Source organism: Numida meleagris, chromosome 11 (genome assembly GCF_002078875.1).
Source record: "Numida meleagris isolate 19003 breed g44 Domestic line chromosome 11, NumMel1.0, whole genome shotgun sequence".
NCBI lineage: Eukaryota > Metazoa > Chordata > Aves > Galliformes > Numididae > Numida > Numida meleagris.
Window position 1 is genome coordinate 15,901,301 of NC_034419.1, and position 26,481 is coordinate 15,927,781.

Genomic DNA, 26,481 nt, shown 5'->3' on the forward strand with positions numbered 1-26,481 from the left:
TCCATTCCACAGAAAGCACTCAGCAGAGTTACCCAATCACGTGAGTATTTTTGTTAGAAAAAAAAAGGTATTCCTTTTTTTTTTTTTTCCCTAAAAATAAGCATATTGGTAGAAATCAAGATCGTATCCACTTGGGAAAAAGAAATTAAATCACAAGCAATAGAAGCTATTACTCTGTAAAATAATGCCTTCTCCCAAGCCAGGTAGGATGATTCCTACTGCAAAAAACTACCAGTACAAAGAAAATTAGTAAACATTCATGTTGTTTTTTACTATATAAAACTAGACAAAATGTATATGTCATCAGGATTTCACCTGTGCAGCATGGCAATAATGATCCTTACACAGCAACCAGACAGTGCAAGGCATTTCTGAGGCTGAACTGAGGCAGGTGGTGGAGTACATCTGTCTACATTCTTAGTAAACATCAGAAAGAAATATTGCTTGCCTGATCTGCATGGTTCAAAACCATCTCTTTTTTGTTCAAAGTTCAAATTGGCACTCACATCCTGAAGAGACCTGCGGCGCCAGAGTTTGCTATCCTCAGTGGGGTATCTGGGACTGTGCCTAGCATGCCCAAAGGCTGCAGGTCCAGCAGTATGGCTCCGGCTCCTGCATCAGCATTGCAGTCAATGACAAGGGGAAATTTTTACAGCCTGAGGTCAATGAGAAGTGATAAAGAACATGAAGAATGACAAAAATAAATAGATAATAAGGATAGAGAAATTAGAAGGGGGAAAAAAAAAAAGTATACCGAAAACTTACCCAAATCAAAATCCAGGCCTTGATAATGTTCTTGCAGGAGCCTGGGCAAAATCTCCCTCTGACTCTGATAGTGGAGGATCAGTTCCTTAGGAAGGGAGGGAAATTTGGACATAACGACAAGAAAGAATGCACCGCAAAGCGAAGGAATTAGGTGAGCAGTGCCATATAAAAATAACGATTCAGTAGTTGGTAGGCAATATTGTCATCTCTGCACACATCCAAGGACTTAAGTGACCCACTACTCTGGCTGAGGATCTTCTCCCTTAATAATAAGAAAGAGTAATTTAAACTATGGCTTTTTTCATTGTGTTTTACACAGGTTTGGGGAATATGTTATCAAAGGCTCCAATTCTGGCCAAAGTCCACAGGCATCATACCTGTGGTCAGGCCCTGGATAGAAAGATCAGAGCTATCTTTGCTTAGCCCCACTCCCAAAAACAGATCAATCGGAGGTAACTCAAAAGGAAATATTCTACAGGGAATAGCTGAAGATGCATTTAGAGGAAATAATCCCCATTCAGGATGCCATTATTAAAAGAGAGAGATAACTATCAGAGCTGAGATATGTCAGGGCAACCTCATTGACATGGGACTGGAGAACTTCTGCTGTAAAAGCAGAGAAACTAGGTCAGTGCTTTTTGAAGAGAGGAAAGCTCGGGTGGACATCATTATTTTATATACGATTCTAAGGGGAATAGCTGGGAGAGATGTCAGAAAACTAGTGTCAAATACAGGAACAAATGGACGGGCTGTAAGAAAGGGAAATGAACAGAAACTAAAGGAGGTTCAAACCCAAGGGATATCAACATTTCCGTACACATTGAGTAGTTAATGTGAGGGCTGGGTTACAGAAAGGGCTGGTAAGAGCAACCAATAGGGGTTTGGGAAAGGAAATCTTGATGGGGTGCAGACACTTAAGAGCAGACAAATCAGTGTCTTCCTCTTGGTCTGTCCTGAGGGCTGCCCAAGTTTCAATCTCAAAATTACTTTGAGTTTCACATATAGTAAATCTCTGTGCAAGCGCAATAGATTGAAGTGACAATTCAGTTTATCACTTGAAGATAAAACTCAGAAGAACATTTGCCTTCTAATTCTATTAATATAAATGTAATTACAAGGGCTAATTCCAATTCAAATGTTAACTTATAAGCCTTGGTGGAGGTAGCAGCCCACAGAGAAAGAGATGATGCTGGAATCCCTGATTTTGATCAATAGTTCAATGTTAATAGACTTTATTTATGAGTTGGAGCATATGGTTTGAAAATGAGCCTAATGATTAAGTTGTGTGTGCATAGACACACACTTCTATACATTCTCTAAGCACTAGAATATTTGCGTGTGACGGTTGCCTCTAAAGGAGAAAGAAAAACCTCTCTGTGGTGTTGAAAAAGATTAGAACAGTTTTTATGTCTGAAGAGCAGAGTGCTACCTATCACACAAGTACAAACACAACTTCCAGAAGCCGGTGCTTTAAATACAGATCGTACCAATACTTTTTGTTCAGAGTATTTAAGATGTAAACCAGCCACTAAGAAAAAAATAAGTAAGTTGAGGTAATGGCCTGGGGCAAAGGGATTTTGAAGACATTGGAGAATCAGTAGACTGTGTAGTCTAAGGTTCTCCCAGTGCATTTCTTATGTCCTCTGAAATATAAAGGCAGAACTTCATCTGACTGAAATAAGAACAGTGCTATTGAAGTTCATGGAGCTATGGATTTGGTCCCTGTATTCAAATGTAATGAATACAAGGAGGGAAAACGTAGCACAATCCCTGTGTGTCCAACAGCCCATTGAATATGGGTCAAATTCAGAGATTATGTGAAAAAGTGTAATGCTAGTCCTGTTCCTTGGGAATTTTCCTTGTTTAAGAATAATAAAATTTTTCTACTACATTACCTTCGTTTGAGTAATGCCACAAACCTTCCTCCCTTCTAGCCCAAGGGTTAAACAAGAGAGATTTTGAAGTGAATGTGTGAGTAGGAAAGAGTCTGAGCATGCCATAGCCCTGTCCTTTTCCATTCTGCTCAGTGGTAGCAGAAACGTACCCATGCGTTCCAGATCATAAAAATCCATAGCAAAGAGATGCTCAGAAATTTGGAGTTCAGCAGAGGATTGAATACACACACTTTGAAAGCGTTCGCAATACCCTCGGATGGTTTCTGAACTGCCAGGGTGTGATCCTGAGGTGAACTGGCCCATCTCAACCGCCGTGATAGCCAGTGAGACATTGATGTTGACGTGGAACCAAAAATTTGTCAGGGCGCCGGAGAAGAGCGAGGATCACAGAAGTGAATGATACTGATCAAAGCAGATGAGAGTCAGGAGTGTTTATGCGGGAGACGCGGACGCACACACGCACTCAGCGATCTGAAGCCGCTAGAGTTAATATGCTGTCAATTAAAATTTGCTCAAATGCAGCACCTGTCACAGCACGTACAGCGTACGTGTTTGTTAGGTCAACCTCAGCAGAGAGGAGCGAGGTGCGGTAAGAGGGAGCTTGCTCTGCACGGGTACGACACCTAAATAGTGCAGAATGTGCGCCCTGTCTTCTCCCACACACAAAACGAGGGGCTCAGAGCTTGTATTTACCCCACAATGACCACTGCTCATGGTCTTAATAATACTTGAATGTCCCTTGTGCTTTAGTATTTGTCTCCCAGCAGTACCCTGCACAGAGGGGAGCTGGAAGCAGGCTTCCTATAGCCAGAGCTAGAACTCAAGGCTCTCACCCTCCGGTTGTGTCCTCATGGATCAGTGCTTGCAGGAAAACAAACAGCACCACAGCAGCCACAAAGCTTGCACCATTGGCTTGGTAGTATACACTGCAGTGGCACCAGGAGTATATAAGATACTGTGCAGAAGGAAATCTGATGGCCAGTGACTTCTCACTGGGTGCTTAAAGCGGCAAGCCATTACGACAGCAGCTGGGCACTCTGAGGGAGGATCATTCACATCTCATCCACATATGGGCTTTGACAAAAGATTACGTGTATGACTTCGTGTGTTCTTAAGCCATAGGAAAGCAGTGGATTTGTATTTCGGGCAGTCCCGAATGTCACTGTTAGCGTCCGTGCCATTGTTGTCTGTGTTGGTCTGAACTCAGAGAGCTCACTGTGTAGTAGATAGCTTCAGAACAAGCCTGTGGTCTTAATGAATAAATGAAGTTACTGTTTCTTTAGTTTATTCTAAATGTTGAGCCCAGCATGGGATCTAACCTGGAATAGTCATCTTGAGAATATTGCAGTGGAAAGCAGAGCCTAGGATTTAACATTGGAAATTAGAAGTTGATCCTGCTTCTTATACAAAATTGAGATTGACAAAATTGAGGTTTATCTACATAAACCTTTAAACAAAGATGTGGCTCTGAATCAAAATTAGGGAACTGGAGAAATGAAGTTGAGGATTTTGTTCTCTTAAAGGAAACTTGCCCAGAAAGGCTGTCAGCAGAAAGAGCTGCCGCAGCAAGGGAGCTAAGCACAGACATTAATGGAGTCGGTTCTTTTTCTAGAGGTCAATTTTGTATAAATCACGATTGTTTAAAAATGACAATTATTGATTAATTAAATTTAGACTTGGAGCTTAGCCCTCTTAGTTTTGAAGAGCCTATGCGCCAAATTGGCATGAACGACTAACTGAAAAAAAAATCATTATTTAATTGAGTGCTGCTCAGATTGGAACTAATGCCAGCAACGGTTTTGGAGGCCTTTTCCCCACAAGTACAAATAAAGGGGGCTTTTACAAGTCCCTCTCCGCACTCATATTCCATATAGCAGCCTGCCCTGTGTCTGACTATAAAGATTTTCTATACTGCTGCCTCCAATCCTGCGCCTCAAAAGACAGAGTTAAGTCTGAAAGTAGCTTATGGGTCCAAAAGCCCAACAGCAAAACACACAAAGCTGAATTGCACCGCTACACGAGCAATTTCTACACTCGCGTGAGTGTAGTTTAAAATTAACTGGACAGAGTTCTGGAGGAAAAAAACACTTCTGGGCCAGGGTGGGCAGAACCAGGCCCTTCGTGTGGAGGGAACCGCTGGGAGAGGTAAAAGGGCGATGATCGAGGCAGTGTCTGTGGGTTGTGTGGGGCTGGGGGAGAGTCAAAGCAGCAGTGAAGGGGCACCACGTTGGCACGAGGCGATACGTTATCGTGGGGAGCTCTGGAGCTGATCCCACACTTAAAAATAGATTGACATTTATCCAGGAGGCGAGTTTGTTATTCTGTAACTACAGCACTTTCTATTATGTTTGATAAGGGAAAGAAGATTGGATCTTGGTCAGAAATATAAAAATTCGTCTCCTAGCAGGGGATAATAGCGGGAGAACAGGGGCAGAAAGCAACTGCAGATTGAAAGGAGTTCAGTCCTCAGTGAGAAGAGGGGGTGGGCTCTGGGTGGCCCTGCAGCCCTCTGCATTACTGCTGCCTCTTGGTGCCTGCACTGGGGCCATCCAGCTCCAGGCACAGCCCCACTCCCCCACTCCCCCCCCCACAGCTCTCTGTCTGAGGGTGATTTCGAGGCAATCTGACTTCCCTGATGTCTCACAGAAAGCCATCAGAGCCAGAACGGGCGCAGCTGCCACCCTGACACAGTGGAAGGGTTGGGGTGGAACTAGGCTTAGACGGACACGTGCTGTGCACAGTGCGAGTGGAGTGTTGGTCATCGTGATGTGTGACTGCACGAGTGTATGCAACACGTCCCCAGGTGGAAGCGAAGGATATTCGTACTGCCTGGCTTCTGAATGTGCGTGTTAGGCGGTGCAAAAAAACTCAACTTTTTGCAAAAATACAAAACTCTTTTGTTTCAGGGTGTAACTGTTGATCTAAAATGGGAGTTCCTGTTTTCTAATTCAGAAAGCTTAAAAGATGGCTCATTTTATATTAAAATGATAGCCTTTGCAAGAGACCTTCAATCTAATTAAAGCCAGGAGATTAGCATCCCTTAGAATATTTGCAAAGCGTGCAATGTGAAGTTAATGAAATGTGCACACTTTTATAAAGCTTTAATTTTTAATGAAATAATTCAAGACATGTACTTTGCTCCTCTGCTTTACCTGCATGGTCCAAAACAGAAAATGTTTACAAAAAACTACACAGCTGTGAGGGGAAGAAAACAGGACAGGAGAAATGAGGGCTTCGTCACACCGGCCCCAAGTCTGTCCTAGCCTCTTATATTAGGTCTGAGAATGTTCAGTGTTGCTGATTACTGTTGATGATTATCATTAATGAATGAGAATATAACTTCAAAGTGGCATTCATTTTTAGGGTTAAGGTTATGTGTGTGTATATAATGCACAGCAAACACTATATAACATACATAGTAAATATCTAAATTATATACGTATGTATATAAACCAATCAAATAGAATAGATAACATATAATACACAGCACACACTATATAAATATATAACTAAATTTTATGTATTTTTATATGTAACCCACTAATGTATAGTAGATAACACGTAACACACAGCATGCACTATGTAATATATATAATATCTAAATTATAGGTAGATTTACATGTCTGAATCAAATATATATGTGTATAAACATATATATATAGTTAAGGGAGCTAAATAACACACACCAGGCAGAAGAGGAGCCGGTGTTGCAAGGGAATGTCTCTCTCCATGTGGGAAATGGGCTGAGCTTGGGAGGGAGGGGGCAGCCAGGTTCAGAGGAGATCACTGAAGGAAATCCTGAGCAATTGAGCCACCTTCCAGGCTGGGCTCCTCTAATGATGGTCCCACTCCTCTGTTATCAATGGAGAAGGGAGAACAGAGGCAGCAGGCTGTGGCACAGAGTGAGTTCTGTTCAGATGTGGCTGCTGTCCCCAGTGCCATGGGAGCACGTCCCACTGGGGCCAGCACAGCCCCAGGGCTGCTCTGGGAGCACCCAGCCCTTTTCCTTTCGTTCCTGCACTTATTGCACCCTCTGCATTGCTGCCTCTTGAATTTTGCCACCAGGCAGAGCTGGCTGCTGCATGCCAAACTGCAGCGTTACAGCACCAGCCCTACTTCACATTGTGCTCACCAGGTCTCTCTGTAACCTAAACGTTAGAATATCCTAATCTTGCTCTACGTTTTAAAGCTGAAAGATAAACCTGTTGTTTAATGAAATCCACAACACTACGGGAATAGTAACCATTGTGTTCTTTCATTTCAAAGGGCGGCTGAAATCTAACATCTGGTGTAACTGTACAAACCTGACCTTAGGTCACGGTAAGTATTGTATTGTTGATGATGGATACGCTTTTTTCATTACAATGCTGTCTCCGTTCTGTCAGTGTCCATGCTGTGAATCCTCAGTTATAGCCTGGACTATTGATAAATACTGATTTTTAACATACAGGGGTTTTTTTTTTTGTTTTTTTTTTTTAACCTTTTAGGCATTGTAAGATTTTTTTTTTTAAATATCTCTTCTAGTTTGTTGTCAACAATATGCTATTATATGAGAAAACTCTTCTGCATGATAGCTCCAATGCAGAATGATCAAGGATTATCTGTCTGAAGATGTAACTGTGATCCTCAAAGAAGAGTGTCACAGAGAGGTGATTCACTCTGGCTAATGCCTTCCCCCACACTTTCCTCCTTGGATGCCCATGTCTTGGAGCTCTTCTAGGGACACGGTCTAAGGTTTAAATTGTAATGCAGATGTGAGCACCTGTGAATGTCTCTTTGCCCCAGCGTGGATTATTAATTCCCATTTCCAAGGGGCCTGCAGCAGTACAGACTGGAGCAGCTTGCACCTCCTATTTCTTTGCTTTGCTGAGTGTATCCATTCCCAGAACTTTCCATTTCACTGCAGCTCACCAAGAGCTTAGCAAGACTCTGAGCACCGTACCTTCAGATTTTTTTCTCCCTAAAGCTATAAAAACCCAACTTTATTTTCTGATCTTGGGCTCCCCAAGCACAGGCTCAGACACAGCTCCTGGAGACAGGGCTTGCTGGGCATACCAATGGTGAAGGGAGATGTTCTCTTTCTTAATCCATATGCAAGGCAGGAATGCGGGCATTGCGTTCTCTCTAGGTGCTCATATGGCTTCACGATGTTGTAGGTCACAAACAGAGGTAAAGCAGAACGCCTTTGGCTCACTGTACTCCCTGCTACGACATCTCCCCAGCCACGATCCCTAACCCAGCACCAACTGGCATGGGAAATGTCTGGAGGCACAGCAGCCACACTTTTAAGAGACATCATCTATTCATTTCGGCACTGCCAAAGCTAAACATGTTTATAGATTTGTTCATAATTTTTTTTAGAGTAGAATTCCATTTGTTTAACAGCATCTGAAAAAATGAAGTACCTGGGGCAACGTCGCTGCGTGCAGCTGGTGCTTCCCTCTCCGTCACTCCAAGCAAGCTGCCAGCTGCCCAGTGCCCCTTTACCAGAGCACACACACCTGAGTGGGACTGCTCATCCACAGGCCTCTTTCTTGCTCCAGGTGTTCACACTTTGCAGTTAAGTAGCATCATTTTTTTCATCCACTGACATCAAAGCACTTTGCAAACATTTCATTAAACCTCTCTGCCACGGGTAATGCTCCCTACAGCAAACAGAGGCATGAGGCAGCACCAGCAATCTACAAACGAATCCCCCTTACAGTGGTTTTGAGCCAGAGGCATCCAAAGTCAGCCATGGAGACAGCAGAGCAGCCACAGCCCCCTCCCTGCAGCCACAACCAGCACCCATGGGCGAAGCACGCTGAGGTTTTACTGCTGAGCATGGCTTTGCACCATGCTGCCAGCTGAAATGCGTTGGCAGGACAGATAGCGAAGCCCCTGCGTTCTTCCCACCCATTCTGCACTTTCCATGACCTCTTCCTTTCATCAGTAAAAGTAAATTGAATGCAGTACCTTTAAAGACTCTGTCTGGATCCAAAACATTCATAGCCACGCTGTAACCATGAATGAAAAGTTAAGAGAGAGCATGGTTTGTACCCAAGGGCTCTTTCGCTTTTTATATGTTTACATCTACCAGCCAATGGTCAGCAAATAAGCGCCACGGCTTGTAATGAAATGGTCGAACCATCTGTTTTAATCTGTGATTTAATTTCACTGTGAAGTATTAAAGTTGTTCCGACGGTTGGGTTGGCACGGCTGCTTCATATGAAAAGTGTTGAGTATCCCAGTTATTCTGCTCCAAGCACGTGCTGTGGGTATTACATGCTGCATTGTTATTTTCTTCCTTTAAAAACATTACGAAGGGCTCCTTAATGCAGCACGACCGAGTTTTGGGTCCCTCTTTTTGGTTAGCAACAGGTAGCAGCTGCTGTGGGCAACCAGTGCAGCTCTTTCTGAGAACAGCAAGCATTTTTCTAAGAAGTGCTAAAAATAAGTGAAGTTTAAACAAATTGAGCACCCAACCCAGCACAGAGGGACTGAGGAAAGGGCGATGCACAATGCCACACGAGAACAGTGCCCTGAGGCCAATGCAGGGGCAGTTTTACTCCTGAAAGACACTTTGTGAACAAAACACAAGATCCACCAGACCAAGAGTTGTGTTGGATTCAGGCCACGTACAGGAACAAGGGGCTCAGAAAGAAAGAATGTCCTCACAAATAGCAGTCTGTGGGTGACACAAACCCACTCCTCCCAGTGAGCAACATCTCACAGGATGGCCTCGCTCCTGCCTTGCTGGGATATGTGTCCCCAGGGTACAGGCCCTTCATCCACACACTGTGACATGTGTCTGTGCGGGAACCGTAGACAGGGACACGCACTATCCTCCCACTACAACTCCCCGGCTCAGAGGTAAGAAGCACTGCATCCCCATGAGCCCAGTAGTTGAGCTAATCTAAAGCCATGCTGGGAGTAGGGGCTAATTAACTCAGCACTGGGGCATCCTGACATAACTGCATGGCTTCTGGGACCCAAGCTTGTATTTCTACCCACGGCCTGCTGCTCTGTGCTATATATCTGCCTGCCCAGCCCCTGCTTGGGGCTCCCAGCAGAGGATGGGTAGAGCAGGCACTATGGACTTGGCAGCCACCATGCCCAGGGCCATGCTTTGTCTGGTGTTATTTGGAGTAGTTGATACTGCTAGGAATGCATTTTCCTGAACATAAGCTGGAAATTACTGATTTTTACCTTACACAGCTAGTATAAAAGCACTAATGTCCTAATGAAGAGCCTCACTTAGCTAAATGCTTCATACAGCTGAGTAAAACAAAGAATTTTACTAGAGCTTAACCCAGTCGTTAATAAGCTTTTTAACCCTGACCTTTCAAATCAATGATCTACCACTGGTTTTACCTTTCAAGAAGGAATTCCATTTTCAAGTGATAAAACATATTTTGCACTCCTTACAATCTAATGATTATTCTCAGCGTTACTGGATATATGAGGCCATCAAACCATTAGAAGGTATAAAATGTATTAATGTACAGCATTCATGGCTACATTTGCTTTAGAGTCAATAAAAGGGAAACAATTTATAAAGGGCATTTATGCTCATTACAGAATATCGATAGATTGTTTCTCCCATCGTTCCTGAAGTATGAAGAGCTCCATTTTGTGACGGATAGCAGAAGATTTGCATAAGCTCTTTGCTTACTCCATGGAGAGCTCGTGGCCAGGCTTAGGGCTGGGATGGGCACAGGGTAGGACGTGCGGTACCCACATATTGTTCCTTCTCCGCTGGAGAGTGGCTCACAGCAGCCACACCAAGGCTCAGTACAGCAATTTCAGCGGTAGGCATTAATTAGCACGAGGTTGTGGGCAAATTGGGCTGAGGTTAGGAAAGAACAAGGGGAATTATTGGTGGGGAAGGTCAGGGATGGAGCACACGAGTGCTGAAGGGCTCAGCAGAGCAGTTTCCTGAGCAGCAGGGCGAGGGAGGCTGCTCCACCTGCACGGGGGGAAACAGAGAGGAGTTACGGATCATGCAGAAGAGATACAGGAGCAGCAGTGCTATAGCTGGAGGTGGAAGCTTCATAGTCTGTCCTAAGGAATAGCTCAATTAACTGCAGAAATAAAATCTATGAAGAGACAAATGATGAAGGCGCTGGGCTGAGTCTCAGCAGACCTGGATTCAGTTCCTGGCTGTTTTCACGTTTCTGTCTGACTTTTGGCAAGCCTCGTCATCTCTCTGTGCCTTGGTTTCCCAGCTGTGAAAGAGGAATAGCAATATTTCCCCTCTCTTCTGCCTATTCCAGCAGCAAGGTCTCCTGGCAGGTGCTGCATCACTCACAGAGTGCACAGGGCGGTGGGTTCTGATCTCTGCACTGATAGAGGGGCAGGGAGAGCTGTGCTGTGGCAGCCCCCGATGGCCAGGGGGCTGGGAGGTTTGTCGTAACTCATTGAAGAGATCCCTTAATATCAGTTCTTCAAGGACAAAAGAAGAAAAAAAATTGATCAGTAAATGATAGAAGGAAAGCGATTTCCATCTCAGTTAAGATTTGTAGGAAATTATCATCCAAAGTAGACATATCACAGATTGAGAGAGTGGAGAACACACTAACTGCAGCACAAAAGGCCTTCCCCCTTTCTGAATCTGGCTCCTCCCTATGGACTGCTCTTCCCACGCTTCTTACTCACGTGCCATCTTCTTGATGCTCGTGGTGACACCCAAGCACGGTGGCTCCTGCCCACCTGGTGTGGTGCAGCGGGGCCCACTCACAGCTGCACCACATTGCATGCGAGACCTGGGTGTCCTGGCTGCACAGCGTTGATCTGACAACCAAATACATCAAATGGAATGTCAACTGCAGAGTTGACTCTTGCTAAATGCAAATATCGGGACTAAGAATTCTCAAGGTCTGGGTTTTCTGAGGGATGGCTCCTGCAGTGCTCGTCGTCCTGGGCCTGTGCCCTTGCACTGAGTGAGAGTGCAGGATGCTGCAGAGACCCTGCTCAGGCCAACACCTCCGTTCCCCACTGGCTGTGTTATTAAAACAACATCTCCGCTTCCAAGTAAGTAAATAAATCTTGCTGGCAAGTTTGTCTTGTGACAGCCAACATCTTGTCTCCCCGAGAACTGGTCTGGTGTCCTGCAACGCCGCTCTAAAGGCTGAGAGTAACAGCCAAAATATACACCAAGATACACCAAATCCATCTTCGGAGGTAGCAGACACAACGGAGCAAGCAAATACATTCTAGAAATCCCGTTATTAAAGTTATAAAAATCATTTAATTTCCTAAAGTTACAAAAGCCTGCTGTCATTTTCCCAGCAGGAGTTCTTTTAGCCTTTGAGAAAACACAGTGCCCCAAGAGCTTTGCTGCCCTGAGGAGGCCGCGCTGCAGACCCGCCCCAAAAGGCCCAAACACCTGGTTCCAGGCACAACAGGAAAATCCGAATATACCTTATCATAAATATGCATGTGTGACATGAGAGCCCGCCGCCTCCTTGGAGAGATGCCATAATTGACAGAACAAAAAAAGGACAACAAAACTTCACATCAGTGGTGGATCAGAAGCACAGAGGTAACCAAAAGGCTAGGAAATTACAGGTTTGCTGACATCCTGCTCAACCTTACCCATTCTTCATTGAAAAGAGATAATAAGTATCTATAGGAGAGCTGTCTTAAGGCTCCATTCATTCCCTTCGCTAGCCCAGCTGAGAGGTGGTATAACATAACGCGCACTGGCATCTGGCATGTCATTTAATTACACCTTCAGCTTGCTGGGGAAATGTTTGAAGTGTCAAGGTAAGCAAACGATAAAAATATATTCCCTTGCTACAGGAGAGCTCCCGCAGTGCAAGCAGTGAGGGCCAGGCCTGCTCCAGCCATTACCCTCGGGCTGCGCGAGGAGGTGGTGTGGAGGAGCATCGTTCCTGAGCCGTTATCACCCCTGGATGAGGCACCATGCACTGCAGGCAGCTGGGTGCCAATTCCCCAGTGGACACTTGGAATTCTTCCTCCCAGCAGCCACTGGTGTAAGAGGAAATCAGCAGCACCGGCTCCGGTTAAGCTCAGCCTCATCGCCTCAGCCTGGTTCCTTTGACAAAGAGGGAAATGTATACCAAGGACAGCAAAATGCCAAGAGTCAGCCCCACAGCTGGACCCAAGGCCTATCTCACTGCTTTAGCCCTGAGACCCGGCCAGGCAGAGGGAGGTAGGGCTGGACTCATTACCAGCAACCACAGTAAAAGGAATAAATCACAGTTTTCTCACCGAGCTTGTGGGGGTTGGGAGGAAAGGAGAAGAAAGTTCAGCACAGATATTAGTCACCTTGTTTTGTTCTTGCTAATGGAAATTTCTCAGAAACCAAAATAAAGGGTGTGGTGTAAGAACCTAAAAAGAATAAAATTAGCTAGAACCCACATCCTAACTTTTAAACCCAGTGCATGAGTGCAGGTGTCTGCAGCTGAGCATGGTGTTTCTGTTTCAGCCCATCCGAGTATGAGTCATTTCCATCAAAAGAGGAGGATGCCTTGATCTGTGTGCGAGCAGCAGCTGTTGGAGCAAACACAAACATGCATGCCAAGGATTGTAAGGACGGAGTTTATCTGCTATGTAAACAACCACCTGCTGCAAATGAAAAATTACTCCCACACCACCTGAATAAGATAAGCATATGATGGGGGGAAACGAAGAGACAGATTTATTATTAATTTGCTGGAACTTTCGAACCAAACATCTCTTTTGCGGTGGAACAGTAGGATGCACCAGGAAGCAGTGCTCCTCGCCCCAGACCCGCTCAGCAGCATTTATTTTGCCTAAGTGATTTTCCTTTTTTTTTTTTTTTCCTAAGTCTGGTGGAGATGAAAACACCAACCCAAAGAAGATAATTAAAAGCTAAATGAAACCACATACAGCTGTGCTACTACATGGCTAATGAACATGCAAATATATACATATGACAAGGACATAATGCAGACTGGCTGCCTTGAGTGCTGAATGCAGATTTCCAAGAGCTGGAAACGCTATTGATTATAGCTGAGCTAAACTTCCTGACTCCAGACATCAAAGATCAGCCTCAATGTAATCATCACACGGCATATGGGAGCGTGGCTGTGAGGAGCTGATGAGTGGTGGCTTGAGGACCTGAATGTTTGCACGTAGGGTGGGAGATGTGTCATTGGCCACCCAGCACTGAGCACCATACAGCCCTCCTCAGTCTTACTGTCTGCTGAGATTCTGGAGCTGTGGGTTTGAGCTGGGATACTCACTTTTGCCTTCCCACGTCACTTGGCAAGGTGCCGATACGTGGCGGGCACATTCCTGGGAGGACCGTGCTGTAGGTAACATGTACAAGGCAAAGATTCTGGGGTCCTGTGAGGCAGTAGGCATGAGCACCTGGACAGGTTGTCCTTGCAGGGCCTTCTCCTACACCGGTATGAAAGAAGATCAAATCAGATTTTTCTTAGTTAAAAAATAACAACTCTATTTACCATGAAACTGTAGATACAGGGAAAACAAATAATAAAAGGGATGGAAACATCAGAGTCGGGCCTTGAATTGAGTGAAAGAGCATCCATTGAGCCCTCTGAGCTCACAGCCAGAATACGGAATGCTGTTCCCAAGGCAGCTCCCAAGGAGCTCCTTGCACATCAGAGCCCCAGAAGAGAAGAACCTCACAGCCCACCCAGAGATGAGATGAGATATGCACAGAGCAGAGGGGACCCGGTCTTCCCCGCCTTCACCTTGTGCCCCGTTCCCCAGCCACACCACAAAGGCAATGTTACAGAAACAGACTTGTTCTCCTCCACGAGGCCCACAGAAACAGTGCACAGCCTGAGGGACTTTCTGGGAGCACCACAGAGGGATGCAGCACAGCCCTGGGGGAGAAGATGGCAGAGAGACCAGGACAGAAACCAAACTTGTGCCGAACACAATGCTTAGTGCATAAAAATTAATCAAGTTCTACGATGACTTGCTTTATTCATAATACTTAATGGTCATGTAATAGGAGTTTTTATTCTGCAGTTAAAGTTCATAAGTGCAGGTTTTACATGTAGAAAGGTATTATGCTGATAGTTTAATTACACACCTTTCTGCACACCAAAGGAAATGGGTTATGCGGGTTCTGTAATTAAAGAAAGACTTCAGAGGGGAAATGAACTTTGCAGTTAGCAGCGTAGTATTTGATTTTTATCAGGTGTTTTTGTTTTGAGTTTGCCAGCGCTCACTGTGTGGTAAACAGGTGAGAACACCCTGAACAGCACGAGGTGCCAGGGAGAAGCTGCAAGCGTGCAGCAGAGCAGCAGTATTTAATAGAATGGGTGAGCACGAGGCACCAGCTCCACGGGTTGCAAGGCGCTCCAGAGCTCTGTCTGTGCAATTCTATACAGTACAAGTCTGTCCAGCTTGTCTAGGAATCAGGAAAAAAAAACGGAGCACTTAATTAAAACTAAACCCTACTACTCGCCAGGGTAATAAAAAGCTCTACTTTTTATTTTTCTTATTTTTGTTTGCAATAGATGTCATGGGCAGTGAACACAGTTTTCCCTTCCTGCATGCCTACAAAGGTAACAAAGCCAAAAATGTGATGGAGAAGCATGCGTGTTTGCTATTTGAGTACATAGGGGCCACTCACAGCATTCGAGGTAAGGATGGGTATGAGCCATTGACAGCTTAGGGCAGCTCATGTCTCCTGTTAATTAACGATGTGCCACCCGTGGGGTCTCAGGACAGGCAGTAGAACCAGGGCTCCTATAGCATAACTTCAGTTCCATATCAAAAAGCATATAAAAGGCATATTTGGGTGTATATACACATGTATTTACAAACTACCAGGAGAAATCCATTTTCAAGCACAGTAAATGAGCTATAGGCACTCACACTGGACCCCGTCTGCTCTATGCTGGGGTCTGCGATACAAACAGCTCTTACCACGCTCAGCACAAATTAAAACAAACTAAGCAGAATGGTCCAAAAAGAAAATTAAAAATGGACCTTACAAAAACAAATAGAGAAGGACAAGGCCTGGATTACTGTGAGAACGCCCTTTCCTTTCTGGCAAGGCTGAATATTTTTGTTTGCCTGTGGAGGTGGAGCCCAGGTTGAGGATGCCCATAGCCGTGCTCCTTTTGCAGCGCCTCGTCGGTCGCTCTTGGCCAGGAGTAACGTCTGAAACTGCACATCTCACACACAGAGCCACTGCAATACACTCAGCATCCATTTAATTGGAGCAGACACTCAGTAATTACAACAGGAACAGTTGTGTAAAGGGAATATCCGAATATAACTGGACGTTTTTCTCCGAATTTCCTTGGCCAACTGCATAAATTAATGGCAATGAGAGAGAACCGTAACTGTTTTTCTCTTACTAAGTTCATACACTTTGGCTCTACTCATGGTTGTTAACATATTGTTGAAAGAGCTGTGACTGCAGCTTTCAACTCTCATCCTGCAATCAAGCCCTCACTGCACTGTTGTGGATTACAAATAGTCATTGTCTTAAAAATAGAACGTTACTTATAAAACAACAACAACAAATGCCAACCAAATGCAAACAGATGTAAATGTGATTGCTCAGGGTCGAGTTCAGGTCCTCAGCCACCGCGGTGTACAGGACAAGAGGGAACGGCCTCAAGTTGTCCCAGAGGAGGATCAGGTTGGATATTAGGAAGAATTTCTTCTCTGAAAGAGTGGTCAGGCACTGGAACAGGAGGTGGTGGAGACACTGTCCCTGGAGGTACTTCAGGAAAGGGTAGATGTGGTGCTAAGGAACGTGGTTTAGTAGGCAATATTGGCGGTAGGTGGACAGTTGGACTGGGTGATATTAGAGGTCTATTCCAACCTTAATGATTCTGTGATTCTATGATTCTGTATCAGCTGGTGAGTGGGGATCACAACGCGTTGAGGCTGGGCTGAAGTATCGTGTAGGCAACAGGCAGAAGTTGTGCAAATATATATATATATATATAAAAAAAAAATATATATATAAGTTTCATTATGCTTTTTGGGTGTGCACACATGACACGTCCTTTGCAATCGGTAACACAAGAGATTCCCTCAGCCCCAGACTCACTGCTCAGGCTCCCTGGTACAAATTCAGGGAGCTCTGTGTGGTTCCAGAGATGCTCTCCACAACGCACATTCCTGCGATCTGCTCAGTTCTCCACCCTTGCAGAAAAAGATACTGCTCCAATTTTTTTTTTTTTTTTAAGTCTAACAAGGGTAATTATAATAGGATTAACAGATTTTTTTTTCCCTCCACAAAGTACAACTGTCTCATATCAGAGAGAGTATTATAGCAGACTTATGACTAGACGAGTTTTTACTGTATATGGAAATGTATTAAAATGAATGTATGGCTCAAACACACACATCACTCACTGTATTGTTTTGTAGCAGCTACTTCTCCCACAAAGGGCGACCACATGTGAAGAGCGAGATTCCCAGTAAGTATCTGGTAAACATTTGGAAATGAGAGACAAATAGCGCTGTGCAATTGCACCATCGTACTTCAAATACCCACTTGAAAAAAAAAGAAGGATCCATTCCGCAACACGCCAAGCCTGGCTCCCGAAACCGGGAGGAATCGCAACGCCGGTAAACTTGCAGAAATATTTTTACAATTTTATTAGAGGTTTTAATTCCGTGCTTTATCTACCTCTGTTAGTCTGCAAAATAGCTTTAAATATTCAAGTGGTAATTAATGAATCTTTTATGTTGCAAATCAAACATTTTCATCTGTGCTGTGGTACAGTGGCAGCGAGAAGGAGGGATTTGGAGTGTAATTGTTTCTCCTGTTCCCCTCGCAGTGCTGAATGCCTTTTTACCCTTTATTATATCATTGGCTTTTGCTTCAGTTCATCAGCGCTTTGCCACATCTTATCGGTCGATATTTGCTGTCTGGTTTGGTTTTTTTTTTTTTCTCAGTTCAAGATTTCTTACTGTGCCTTTGCCAGAGACATTCCTAAGGAGATGGAAACTCTCTGAATGTGGAATTTTCGCATGAGTGCAAAATAATAAAAAGCATGTGTGTATTAAAAAGGGATCAACTTAATGGGAAATGAGCATTGGGTTACATTAATATTCTATTACAGTAAAAATCATATTTAATAAATTTTCTCCAGATTTTTCAGAATCTTACTGTATTTTTCTAAGTCCTATGCCAATCCAAAGAAACAGTGTATATGATACATTTGATTTATGTTAAGTAAATAACCTGCACAGCCCATTTTGGGCTTAAAAAAAAAAATTAAGTGTAGAAACACACACCAGACTGAAATGTGTGCTTAGTTTCCATGTGCTAGGAGAAATAGTGTTGGTCTTGTGCAGCAGAAAGCCTTTATAAACAGTATTCTATTTTATTGATGCTATATGTGGAGTTTTATGTTATGTGGCAAGAGCACGAGAATGAAAACATTGTAATTTATCCTAAACCGTAAAATTATACTAGTACTAAAGTAATTACTTCACATATTAAAACACGGTTTCCTTTACTTTCCTTTGTCATCGCGTAAAATTAGGAGCTGGGCGCTGCAGTGGAGCTTTTCTCGCCTTCCCCAGCTCGCACAAAGGATTGACACGTCTGTGATGGCACACTATATCACCCGACCCTTGTTGTTCTGTGACCCTAATTAATATTATACTGGGTGACATTTATGTATCAGAGCAATAAGCTAAACAGGAAACAATTTATGTCACCTAAAGCTTTTTAACAAATCGATGCAACTATTTGTAATTGCTTGTTTCACAAGATTAAAAGTACTCAGCCTTGATCTTCGCCCACGGTTTTGTGGCCAACATGACCTGTGCTTCCGTTGTAAAATAGGAGTGTTGGTGATCAGCACCTATTTCCATCAAGTAATCCATATTGCTAATATTTCTGGAATTTTAATGTAGTTACAATTTATAGCCGATCAAATGTGGTTACCTAAATTGCTGTTGCTAGTAGACAGTTTAACTGTCTTTATTAATTACAGTATAATTTAATGTTTGAGTACAGGCACTTGTGTTGGTCATTTTTACAGCCAAAGCAGTTATGTGCCTTATGACGAACCATTTTAGCATTTTCAATGGAAATTTGCTAATATGATGAGTGATAAAAATGTCAAACTCTGGTAAATAATGGTTATTGCTTTGGCTGGAATTAATCCTTGAAAGGACGGTTACCTTCAAATTACCATTATTGCTTGAAGAAAAAAAAAAAACATTTTTTAGGCTTCTGAGATGCATCAAAAATGGCTGCTGGGGCCTCCAAACAAACGAAGATGCAGCTCCAACCACAGGGGTGGTGTTTTCATTTCTTTTTCTCCAGGCAGAGAATCTCCCTGTTGAATAAGATTGGAAGAAAGGCTGTTTTGGATTAAACACCCCAAACAACGCTGCTGACTGCTCCTAGCTCACGTGCTTCGCAGCTGCCTGATGGAGCTGATAAATGGGGCAGAAGACCTCTACCAGGCCTCAACTCTGGAAGATGGGGACAAAGAGTTAAAGGGTGAGCAAGGACACGTGAATGGCCCGAAGGGGACGTCACCGGTCAACGATGAGGATGTTGGCCATGAGGCAGCTGGCAGTTGTCACCACCACCATGGTGGCAGTAGGGTAAAGGGCATTGCTCACTGGCTCTACAAGGAATTTGAGCAATGACCCAATTAACTCACCATTAAACCAATGTTTAACATCATCACTGAAGCTGCAGCCTGATTACTAGGTTAAAAGGGCTAATTAGAGCTTCTTGTGATGCAGGGCGCGCCTTTGCGGAGTGAACAGCACCAACAGTTGGTCGTTCCTTCCATTAGGCCACTCCTGTGAAACCTGCTGTCCTCTGTGATCACAGCCCAGGTCAGACGGCATTACACAGCTCATTGGCAGCTGTGTGCACAAAGCACAGCGAGCATCACGCTGTGCTGGGCCTCCAGGTCCTGTGCTAGGCCACAGCTGTCTTCTGCTCTGCTCACTGGCACAGAAGAAGCCCAGAGAAGCTGTGCACTGCCCTTCAGTTTTCCTAGGAAGTGGCTCAGAGATGCATCACCTCAACACGGACCGTGAAAGTGCTTTTCAGCTTTGGGGGACAACAGCATTTGGGACTGGGAAAGGTAAAGCCACAGAAAGTCAGCAGATGACAGATGTTGGGCTCAACGTGCAGTGGACACACCAATGCAGAGATGACCAGGGACGTGAAGAAGAGGAGTCATCTAGGATACCTTCAGAGCTCACAAGCCGTCTGAATCCCTTCCTGGTCTGTGCAAAGCCAGGGTGACCCCTATGGGGACAAGCTGCCCTCATCCAAGGGGCTGAGAGCCCCCCACACTTCATTCCGGGCCATGTTCCTCTACCTGGAGCTGACCCCACCACCCGTGCTTAAGAGACACAGAGCGCTCCTGCCAAAATAAACACTCTTCTGCCAGTGACGTAGGAACATTTTGTTAACTACAGAAGTGAGACCTCTCCCATGTACTAAAACTTCACTAATGATAGAAGAGCAATACGTGACCGAACTCAAATTCTATCCTCTGCATTTTTTTGTTAGCAAAATCCACCCTTCAATACCATTTTGAGACACGCTGTAATGAGTGTGCAAGATTTCCCCCCTCCCCCCTCAAAAAAAAAGTAGTTATCTGGTATAATTTTATGATAGAATATTTTTATAAAATCATTTGTACTAATTTAAGCATTTATCATTATATGCAAAAAGATTTCTTGATGAGAATATTATAGACGGTGCATGTTTTTGACATTAGCATTTTATTTGGATGACTAATCTTGCAGATGTGAAATTTTAATGAATTATTCATGAAAAAATCTCTCCTCTGAAATTCTGGTTTACTGCTAATGCTAGTTATTAAACATTTTATTTTTCTTTATAAAACTTGATGGAGAAAATAAATGTGTACTTACTCAAAAAAAAAAAAAAAAAAAAAAAAAAAAGGTGGGTTTTTCCTCCAAAGTTTGTCTCAGGTGACAGTATAACTTGGAACCTTGTTCTCATGGTGGTGTGGACTGAGAGATCCATCTTGCAGTCCCAGCTTTGTGTACGTACAGTACCTGCCAAGCCCTTCCTGCTGAAGCCAGGAGGAACAGTCCAGTCCAGCCCCCATTAAGGGACTGCACTTGGGAGGATTTGCAAGATTAGGACCCAAACCCTTTTTCATGTTTTCACTGTTGAAGCCAAGTCCAACGAGAAAGCAAATACTCCCAACTGCCCAGGAACCTAACGGGCAAACTCTGATGGACTTGCTTGGAAAGCAGATGAATTCTTCCAAATGACAGCATCCTCCTCAGTTCCAGCGCTCAAGGCCTAAACAAGTACCCTGTCCAGCCAGGAAACTGCAGCTAAAACCTTGCAACTCAACGTGGCTGAGGAGACCCAAGGGGAGCGATGGACTGTGCATGGATGGGCAGGGACAGGGTGAGGGGCAAGCAACTGCCCCATGGGGTCTGCACTGGGGCCCAGGGCTGCTGGGGATGTGACACGGGGGGGGAGGGGAGGGGAAGAAACAAAAAAAAAAAACTTAGGACATGGCAACTTGCATTACCAGTGTGAACAACCAGCATTTTTATTGCATTTGAGAATGCTATAATGTCAGTAATTAGTACTGACTACACAACATTTTTTATTGTCTGTATCAACAGACATGGAATGATGGAATTACAGTTGATGTAAGGAATGAGTTTCTTTTATGCCTTATCAAAAAAAAAAAAAAAATCTTGTTACTGGCAGCACATACACACGAAGCACCATGCTAACAGTCTGGACTGTACCATTTTCATCAAGGCTTATGGGTAGAAGATAGTTTGTTACCTGTTCTGGGTCCGTTAAAATGCAGTCATGACTGCAAGTTCACCTCGCAAGACTAGAATACTAAATTGCTTCTGAAACATCTAAAAACTCAATCTGAGTTCATTAACCAAAGGTACCAAAGGATTTCAAAAGAGTTTAAACATTTTTTTCTTTTTTTTCCATGCTACAATGAACGTGAGAATATTGGCAATCTGAAAACTACAATAGTTCAAAATTATTTTTTAAAAACTTTATATATATATATTTATGTATGTATATATATAAAATATCTAATGATCTGCAATATTTGTAGGATCAGAATCCCTGCCCCAGTCTCTTCCTGAAGTCGGGGCTCCAGAATTGGGGTGTTCCAGGAACTCTTGCTGGACTCTTGCGAGTGAGAATCAAAAAAGGTCCTCTTTTGTGGTCACTTACTCTACATAAGCCTTGATTTCTCATTTCACTTCTAGTCGAATGCAGAAACCTAACAGGTTTTACATTTACAAACTTTGTTTTGTGGACAAGGAAGGCTTTGACTCTCATTCCTGACAGCGATTTACCTGATACATGGTACTACTTTCATAATGTACGCTTTTCTTTGAGAAAAAAAACATGTAACAAATTGTCTTTACATCTTGGCACCTTGTAAAGTTTTTTGTTTGTTTTTATACAAAAAAGTTCAATAGTTTGACACTCCCCCGTTATTCATCACTACTTCACTGATAAACTTTGAAAGTGTGACCCTGGAACTCATCATGCAAAATATTTACTGCAGCAGGAGAAAAACTTTTTTTTTTTTTTTTTTTTTTTCTTTTTAAATGACTTTTTTTTTTTTTTTCTTCCTTTCAAATATATGAACTTTGTTGGAGACAGCCAGAAAAGGCAGTGGTAAGATAACAGAAGGGGTGGGAAAGTATCAAAACAAACAAACCCAAAACGAAATAAACCAAAAAACAGCTTCAACACAAAAACTGTACAAAAATGCTTCGATCCATGATAACAAGAGAAAAAAAAAAAAATCTGTCAACTATGTTACAATTTAAAAGCTGAAAAAAAAAAAAGTCAGGGATTTTCTCCCACATGTCAGCAAATGTCATCCAATATTCTTAAAGCAAGGATAACTAAATAAAATACATGTGCAGCGTATTCTGCAATTCCATTACATACAGTAGTTTTTTTTTTTTTTTCCAAAGCTATTTTTTTTTAGTATAGTTAATATAAAGCAGTTGCACAAAAAGCAAAAGGTGTTTTGACAAACAGGTCTGCATTTATTCCTTTTGAGGAACAGTATCTAAAAAAAAGGACCTTGCCACCTTTTCCGCCCTCCCCACCCTCCCCCAAGACAAAGGCTCACACAGACACAGTGGGATATATATGTACAACATAATAAACCCCTCCCTAAAGAAGCAACTGTATATCCAAAGGGATACAGAATCGGAATTGTAAAAATCATAGTGAAGTTTGCTCGATGTAAAGCCTGAGATTTTCAGTTGGTTCTTCTGCAAGGCTGCGACACCTGCCAGATAGGTTAAAATCTAATTTTTTATTTCTTTTTTCTCTTTTTTTTTTTTCTTTTTTTATTTTTTAAATATTTTTGCTACAGTCTTTAGACTAAGCATGCAAGACATACAACTAAGTGCAACTGAGTGAAATGTATTTTTTATTTATTTACTCATTCCCTAACAGTTCGGACTGAGGTATGCGTACTAACAGTTTCTCATGCTGTTATCTTTACTCATGTCTAGCTACACATGCTGAGAATGAACTAATCTACCGGATTTTTGTCCCCTTCTGAATACCCAACTAACCAGCAAACCACTCAGTTTAGAAGGACAGGGCTCAATTGTCGCCATCCCTGTCTGGCTACCGCCGGCACGGCACGAAGCTGCCTGGAGATAATTTAAAGAAAAATAAATGTTTTCGAATGACCACAGACTGCCCTTTTTTTTTTTTTTTTTCCCCATTTCTCTCTCTTTTTTTTTCTTTTTTTTTTCTTTTTTTTTTCTTTTTTTTCCTAACAGAAAGCAGAGCTGAGTTTTATAAAAGTAACTGCCAATAAAATTTCTTGTACCAAAGCTTATGAGTGGACAGGAGTGTTCTTTCTTTATGAAAAAATGCTGACCGAAAACTAAACAAAACTGAGCAAATTTGCCAAGATCAACCAAAATGAAAGCAGTCATCCTAGCACGATCCCGAAACAGAAGTGGCACACAATCTGTAGAACCAAAGACCAAATTAGTTTTTTTTTTCCTTTTCAGCCTAGAAATACTATTATGTGGTCCAGTTAAATTGTGGGAGCTTTTCTGTTCTCTTCTGCATTTTATTAAACTGTCTCCTTTATCTGATACTCTGCAAAATAACCGCGTCTTTGCTTTCTCAGCTCCCATCCCTAGCGTCCCCAGTAACACTGTTTCCTAGATTCAGCCTCAAAAGCTGTCCTCCGTTCCTCTTTACAGAATTTCATTTTGGTCACTGTAAAGAATTACAAATAAAAAGTAACAACTTTGGTTCAGACATCTACTTGGCCTTCTAAATGTTCTAGAATAAAGGAGCAGTTTCCCTCTCAGGTTAGCAATAGCCCACAGCTTGTCATTTCCCTCTAAATTCTTCAGCCTCCTTTGATCAACAATAAGAGGATATTTGGCTTCACAAGATAAAGCATATAACAGAGAACATAATTTACCTTTGTGTAATATCTTTGGTAATTTTAGGAAAAAAAAAAAGGTACAAAGAAGAATATAAATTAAGCTCTGAAAGGCTTTTTGAAATAATAAAAAAGCTACAGTCCTACATAAATAAATGAGTGACGGAAAAGTGGTTGCAGAATGAAAATGTTTAGGTGTTTGGTGACCAAGGTTTACTGACCTATAGCAACAAATTTTGCATGCCATGTTTGCTTTGAAGAGCATTGCCAGTCGTGCCTAACAAGCCCCGGTGCGAATTCTCTCCTATATCTCCCATTTCCTACGGCGAGGTTTCCATACTGGCTGGTGTAATATTGCATAACAATCGTAACCGCAGTACTGGATTTGCACAGTTGAAATTAACACTTTAGCATTAGTGGGGCTCTGTCCTTATTAACTCCCGTAACAAGTTCAATCTGAAATCTAATTTGTATTCAAACAGATTAATGCCACCAAGCAGTCCTGAACTGATGTTTAACCGTGAAACATCACTACGTACAATAACAATTTAATGAAGTCATCTTTCCAACCACTATTTGCGAATGCAAATGCAAAAAGAAAAAAAAAATATGTCATAATAAATGTATAGGTGCCCATCTCAGTAATCTCAGATATTCCAGAAAGATTTGTTGACCCATTAAAACTCGTGTTAAACAACCGAGAGCCTGCCACTGTACTATCCATCCTCTAATAAAAGTGAATTCTGTTGGTGCTGCATACGTTTCTTTGTGCTGTTCCATTTTGTGGCATTTGCTAATATTCACCATTGCTGCCAAAAAAAGAAATCTCAAAAAAAAGAAAAACCCAAAACAACAACAAAAAATACTGCTTTGCGGAATGAATCTGTGTTGCTTCCTACAGTGTTTCTATGTTCGTCTGTCATTCATTCTCATTCTTGCAGTACTTCGTTTCTCTCTCTCCGGTGGACAACCCTTCCACATGTATAGTGCAGCATTTGGGACCTTTTCAAAAAAACAACAACAAAAAAAGAGACACCGAAATGGAATGTTTTCCACAGCTAAAGAAAACATGGTGGCATCTGAAGGAAACTGGAATGAATGACAGAAAAAACTACAAACAATTCAATGACATTCAGCTTCGTATAATAAAAACACCTATTAACATTCATCACAAAGTACAGAAAACGTTGAAGCCTCCGAGAGGCCCTGGGCCCAGATGAGGCCTGAGGTCAGAACTTAAAATGGTAGAGGAGAAGTGGGGCGGGGGAATAAAAGCAATACATTAAAAAGTTTGGGATAATTTTTCTTTTAACCCCTCCCCGATAGACACGCTCACACGCACACACACATATCCACACACGTGCACACACAGGCCTTCCCCATCCCAAATGGAAGCAAAAAAAAAAAAAAAAAAAAAAAAAACCAAAAAACAACAAAATGGAGTAAAGGCAGTGATAATCAACATGCAGTACTGTGCAAATATGTTGTCCATTGGAATCCTTAAAATCTGGGCAAAGACTTGATCTGCAGTTCTGGTGTACATGCTCAGTTTGATGTCCTCAAGTGTCCAAAATTGGCAGGACCTGCAGTCCATAGTTGGCTGCTAAATGTAAGTGAATCAGTTTAGCAAATTTACAACACTGACGTTGACTGTAAGAGAGGAAAATCCCAAGTACCAAACAAGTCCATCCAATGCACAGAGTACAAATTCCTTTTTTCAACAAAAAGTAGAAAAATCAAAAATACTCCCAAATGGGATACTTGATGGCACTAAGAGTTAACATATTTCATAGTTGTCAAAGTGGACTGAGAATCCTCCAGACTGTACAACAATGGAGAGATTTCACAGCTAGGTTTGACGTGTTCTTCCCATCTTCATTCTCAGGATAACGATGTCAGACATACTCATTCTATGTCCTCATTTACAGGTTCGTCTTCATAATCTCTGTCGTGATCGAAATCTGGACTGTGGTTGGCTGTTGTCACTAAGGAGAGCGGGCCTTCATTTTCATCTGGATCTAGCGGTTCTTCTTTGACATGCACGGGGTGCCTGGAAAAATGAACACACGGTCACTCAGCGAGCTGCTCGCTCCAACACGGCTCTGACAGCTCAGGGGGGCTGGGCAGGAACACGGGGAGGTTTGGGCCTTCAGAGCTGCAGGGCACCGAGGAGCAGAGCCTGAACACGGTGCTGGGCTGCGAAGGCTGCGCTCCGCCGCTCAGCCTCCCGGGGGAAACACTCCGGGAGGAGCACCTCGATGGGCCTTCTGTCTCGGCATCAAGAGAAAGCGCTCTCAGCTGACATATTAAGTTGATTAATACAATCTTTGGATAAATACGCGGCATAAGCACCCGAAAAGCAAAGGAGCGGTCTGTCGGCCCGCCGAGCCGGCGGAGGTTGGGCTAATCACCGCGCTGTGTGTGCGGCGTCGCTCGTTAACATGCAGAACCTGTGA

General features: G+C 43.0%; 1 protein-coding gene and 1 long non-coding RNA gene across 18 annotated transcripts in view; one reads left to right on the forward strand and one right to left on the reverse strand.

The window, feature by feature from the left end:
• LOC110404928 lies at positions 14,247 to 20,186 on the forward strand. The gene is made up of 3 exons (XR_002442577.1): positions 14,247 to 15,250; positions 17,001 to 17,201; positions 18,916 to 20,186. It is a non-coding gene; the product is annotated as an uncharacterized LOC110404928 (long non-coding RNA).
• The window catches only part of FOXP1 (forkhead box P1), a 344,878-nt gene continuing 339,524 nt past the window's right edge, over positions 21,128 to 26,481 (reverse strand). For all 17 annotated transcript variants that reach the window (XM_021409247.1, XM_021409246.1, XM_021409237.1 and 14 more), the window contains one exon: positions 21,128 to 26,075. In XM_021409247.1, coding sequence (XP_021264922.1) covers positions 25,931 to 26,075 — 145 coding nt within the window. In that variant the 3' untranslated portion in view covers positions 21,128 to 25,930. The remainder of the gene's footprint in view (positions 26,076 to 26,481) is intronic.